We start from the raw sequence: 4,458 nt of genomic DNA, 5'->3' as shown, positions 1-4,458 counted from the left end.
ACTTTCAATATATTCTGACAGTAGAACATGAAACAATCTGTGAAAAAACCGGTTCCTCTGGCTCCTCCTAGTGCTCCTAATGGCGTTTGCAAGAATCCACCGGGCCTGAACGAAAATGACTAGAACGTAGACCTAAAAAAACCTAGAGCGTAGAAAGATAGTTGATTGTTGAGTCTCATTCCTAGGTGTTCAAATGTCGAAGCTTTGGGTTGGTGGCTCAACGGAGCAAGAGGAACCTAATTCATTTCACTGATTATCTATATAATGTACAACTGCCAGGATATAGTGAAACTTTCGGCAAATATGTATATTTTATTTAACTCATCTACTGCAGCTTTAAGGCAGCAGTTGGCTTATTATCACCTTAAAGTTAATAAAGTTGTTGTGTCTAAATCAATTATTTCTTTAGCAGACACAGAGCAACATTAATATTAATCTGAAGTTGTGTTTGTGTCCAATATATATATTTATTCTCCCTTAAGCTATGGTCTATTGGTCTCCACCAGCTCTTGAACAAATAATCATAGCTGCTAAATGCTCCACTATGTTCACCAGCTAGTCTCTCACTGTTCCTGTTTGTGCTGACAGGTTGTGTACAATAGGTTTATCAGAAACTTTTTAATTGAAAACTGCTGCTGCTGCTGCTGCTGCTGGAAACAAGGTTTATGAGAGCACTGAGTCTGAACCAAAACAAGGCATCCTTCACATTATACATAGTCACTTGACTCACTGTTTTCATGAAAATATTGATATGTGCAGCTTTAAGTTTTTTTTTGTCTGAAGGTGATTTCACACCTTTCCAACCACAACCTCCAGTGAGTGGAAAACCTTCAACTTCTTTACTGAAATGCAGATAATTATTTTTTTTCTAAAGGATGGAGTCATTCCCTGTCATTATTGCTCCACTGTAAAGATACTGAGGCTTTATTTGGATTGACAGTTGTCTCAGCCTATGACAGTCAGCCATGTTTGGTGCCACGTCCTCCTCCAAGCTCCAACTTAAATAAATCAGTATGTGCGTAAGGGTTGGCGACATGTTAAAATTTTCCTCCAGCCACCGTCAGCCCCACAAATGGCAGTGCAGATATATATGTAATATGTGCTAACTACTGTGTTTTCAATAAAAATAGCCTACACAAACACCATTCACTGTTTTATATGAGCAGCAAATAATACAGTTGCACCACTATAATACAATGTGCACCATTGGAGATCAATCAAACTGACTTTAGAATGCAGCAGACAGGATCAGTGTTTCACTCATTTTTCTACAAAGTCTTCCTGCAGCTCCCTCACAATATATTTAAATGATTTGCTATTTTAAGTAGCCAATTTATTTTCTTTTGTGCAATGCATTGTGAAAGAATAGTGGAAACATTGTTGAGCACAATAGAACACAATACCAACATTACCAGTGCAGAAGCACACCTAGTCTGGGCGCATGCTAGGATGTAGTTCCCTACAGACTGCCTAAAATGAGCACGGAGAACTGGGACACAGTAAATTACTTAACAGATTGTATGTCAATCACCATCTCTGATCAATCTTTACAGAAAATAATCCGCTTAAAATTAATCAGAATTGCTCATTTTGTACAACCTTTCTGCAGTTATTGTGTTCACTGTTTGGGTTCATTGTACAGTTTATCAGTTGTTCTCTACTGTTATTGTTATACACTGAATATAATAGGAAATATCCATAACATACGGCACTTAGTCAGGGGTTGTCAGTTTATTCAATGATAGTAGAGGAGTCCCTTAAGGAAAAAGCTTGGGAGCCGCTGGCCTATGCCACATTGTAAGGATGGGAAAGATGGGTGGAGTGAGGGAAGAGAATTTTTGGATGAAATCAAAGTTTATCAGTGTGACGTTTAACAGAGAAGCACTGACTGTCAAAAATGACTGCTATGAGAACATAGAAAAGGCTTAACGAATTTAGCTAAATATAACTCACAAGAGTGCAGGTGAAGACCTCCTGTCTGTCTTCAGACTTCATCACAGTTGTTTATTGGTGACAAGAGGTAAGGCTGACTAATTGAATTTAGGTGAAACTCTCCCCTCACTCATTGTCAACCATTCATCATCTGTACAGCTCTGGGAGCCTCTGATGCTCAGCTACTGTACATCTGTGTAGGCACAACATCTTAGCACAGCACTCAATGTTAAAAAAATCCATCCAGTGTGTGTGGATGTGACGGTGTTCATAAGCAGGAACTCTGTGTGTGTGGCGGAGCATCTCTGCCCCTTGACTCAGCACACACAGTCCTTGGGTGCGTCTGCTACTTTTGGTGGTGATAAAGAATCTCAGTAGGTGCTGATTTATGGCCACGGCACCGCTGAAATGACACCTCGCAGTCGCAGCACTGAGACACACACTGAACATCCATCACCACTGCAGGCACAGCCATCCATAAACCTCACATCACCAAATCGTTGAAAGGGAGGAGAGAGAAGCAGAGGACGGCTTTTAAAAATAAATTAGGGAAATTGTAGTGGACGGGAGTAAAAAAATATTATTTATTAAATTCCTCATTGATCCCTGAGGGAAATTATAGGCTGTGGTCAGCTAAAGAACAGTAGCCCTTGAGCCAGTCGGCATTCAGTGTTTTGCTCAAGGACACTTCAGCAGGGCAGATAGATATTTAACCTGAGCTTTATTTTTTTATTATTAATTTGAAGGACAACCTGAAGTGAAGGATGATAATGACAGAGAATGAAGAGAGAGCACAAAATATTCAGAAAAGTGAATCCTACAAAATATATTTATATATCAAGGTTTCTTTGCCAAATCCATGTTGGAGGAAACTAAATACTACTTGGATAAAGTTTACTGTCACATTTTGTGTATTGCACGGAAGTCATAGGGAGAAGGTCAAGGTTGGTGGTAGAATTTATAAAATACAAGAGTCTGAGGTTCATGTCCTGCAACTGTTGCACTGCTCTGCAAAGAAACACAGAGACAGACCCTCGTTGGCACAGATATGGTGTTTATTGTACCAGAGCGCATCAGGTAAAGCAAGAGTGAACAGCAGTGAACACATCAGTTGGTTAATGCAAATGTGTTAGCAAACATGCCTCTTTACACATCCAATAGTCACAGAGCAATTTAGGATTCATTTGAAGTAGAGTTAGTGTGATGATTGTATGTCCAGTATTCACTGCCCTTTTGGCTCTGGTCTCCAGTCTCGGTGCTGGACAGGTAGTGTACAGTGGGTTTATCAGAGCTTTAGACTAAGAACAGCTGTCTAGTGCTGCTGGAAATGAGGTTGATGAGAGTGCTGAGACTGAAGTTGCAGTCTGTAAAGCCAAAACAATGAGCTGAAAGATGCTAAACGCTCCATAGAGATGTGCAAAGTTAAAATCAGGTGATAATGCTCTGTAAGTCACTACGAGCAAGGCTTTTCACATTGCACAGTCATTTGAGCCATTGGTGATATAAAAATATTGATGAGTGCAAGTTTAAGTTCAAGACTTTATTTACCACTCAACATACCAGGGCTGGATTGTTAGTAATTTGTGTTATTAGTGTCAATGTGATTTTTCTTACTTCTGTAACAGAACCCAGAAATGTACTTTTACTTGGGCTCTGTATGTGGACATAATTTCAAGGAGCCAGGGTTGCTGGAAAGACCTGTGGCTGTTGTGGTCTGAAGTCTTGTCCGTTTCAGGGTCAGTGATCAGGGCAGTGGTAATGCATATCTCTGGCATTCTGGTAGAGAGAAAAGCTGCAGTTAGAGAGACATCATAAATTACAGAAAACACTAAATGACAGCTGCAGACTCCAGACACTTTTTACATCTGCCTGGGATTATGTGAGGTTGCCTGGTAATGTTAGCCAAGATTATTTTCTTGGTTTCTGGGACAATGAACCCCCAACGGCAGACAGTTGCAGAGAATAAGAAAGAAAATCTAAAAGCAGGGCGGCACATTTCCCTACTGTCTAGAGGGGCCAGAATGCAGCAGAACCATCTCAACCCTGACCCTGGCTACAGCAGCCTGATGAACCAAGTTTCATGTTGAAGTGTCCCTCAGCGAGTCATTCTCTCCTAACATGATCCCTCATTGCATGCTGGATCTACTAGGGATCGTAGTGTCAGGAAAGAGCAGGAATAAACCGAAATGAAATGGACAGAAAAATGCTAAAAGGTATACAGCATGTCTCAGAAACTGCTAAATATGTTTATGCTGATGTGGATGGGTGGAAATTCCAGCAATTGTTTTCCGATAAACATCACATTGATTGAAGATGCAAAGACTCCTCCAGACCCTTTGTTTGTAAGTCACATCGTTCAGAAACATGGGAGACAATGATGTCTGTATGATCTGTGGCTGTGGCTTGGAGGCAGAGTGGGTCGTCCACTAATTGAAAGGTTGTTGGTTCGATCCCAGGCTCCACCCACCAAGTGTCGAAGTATCCTGAATTTTGCGTGTTTTGTGTGAATGTGTATGAATTAGTTTC

General features: G+C 40.6%; 1 protein-coding gene across 1 annotated transcript in view; it reads right to left on the bottom strand.

The window, feature by feature from the left end:
* The window catches only part of LOC118326003 (neutrophil cytosol factor 2-like), a 30,649-nt gene extending 26,942 nt beyond the window's left edge, over positions 1–3,707 (bottom strand). The window contains exon 1 of the mRNA XM_035658886.1: positions 3,579–3,707. Coding sequence (XP_035514779.1) covers positions 3,579–3,707 — 129 coding nt within the window. The remainder of the gene's footprint in view (positions 1–3,578) is intronic.
* Between the last annotated feature and the right edge of the window lie 751 nt (positions 3,708–4,458).

The sequence above is a fragment of the Morone saxatilis genome, unplaced genomic scaffold (assembly GCF_004916995.1).
Source record: "Morone saxatilis isolate NCDOM2014 unplaced genomic scaffold, NCSU_SB_2.0 Contig16, whole genome shotgun sequence".
Taxonomy (NCBI): Eukaryota; Metazoa; Chordata; class Actinopteri; family Moronidae; genus Morone; species Morone saxatilis.
Note: the sequence above shows the minus strand (reverse complement) of the source record. Positions and strands in the feature narration are given on the sequence as shown.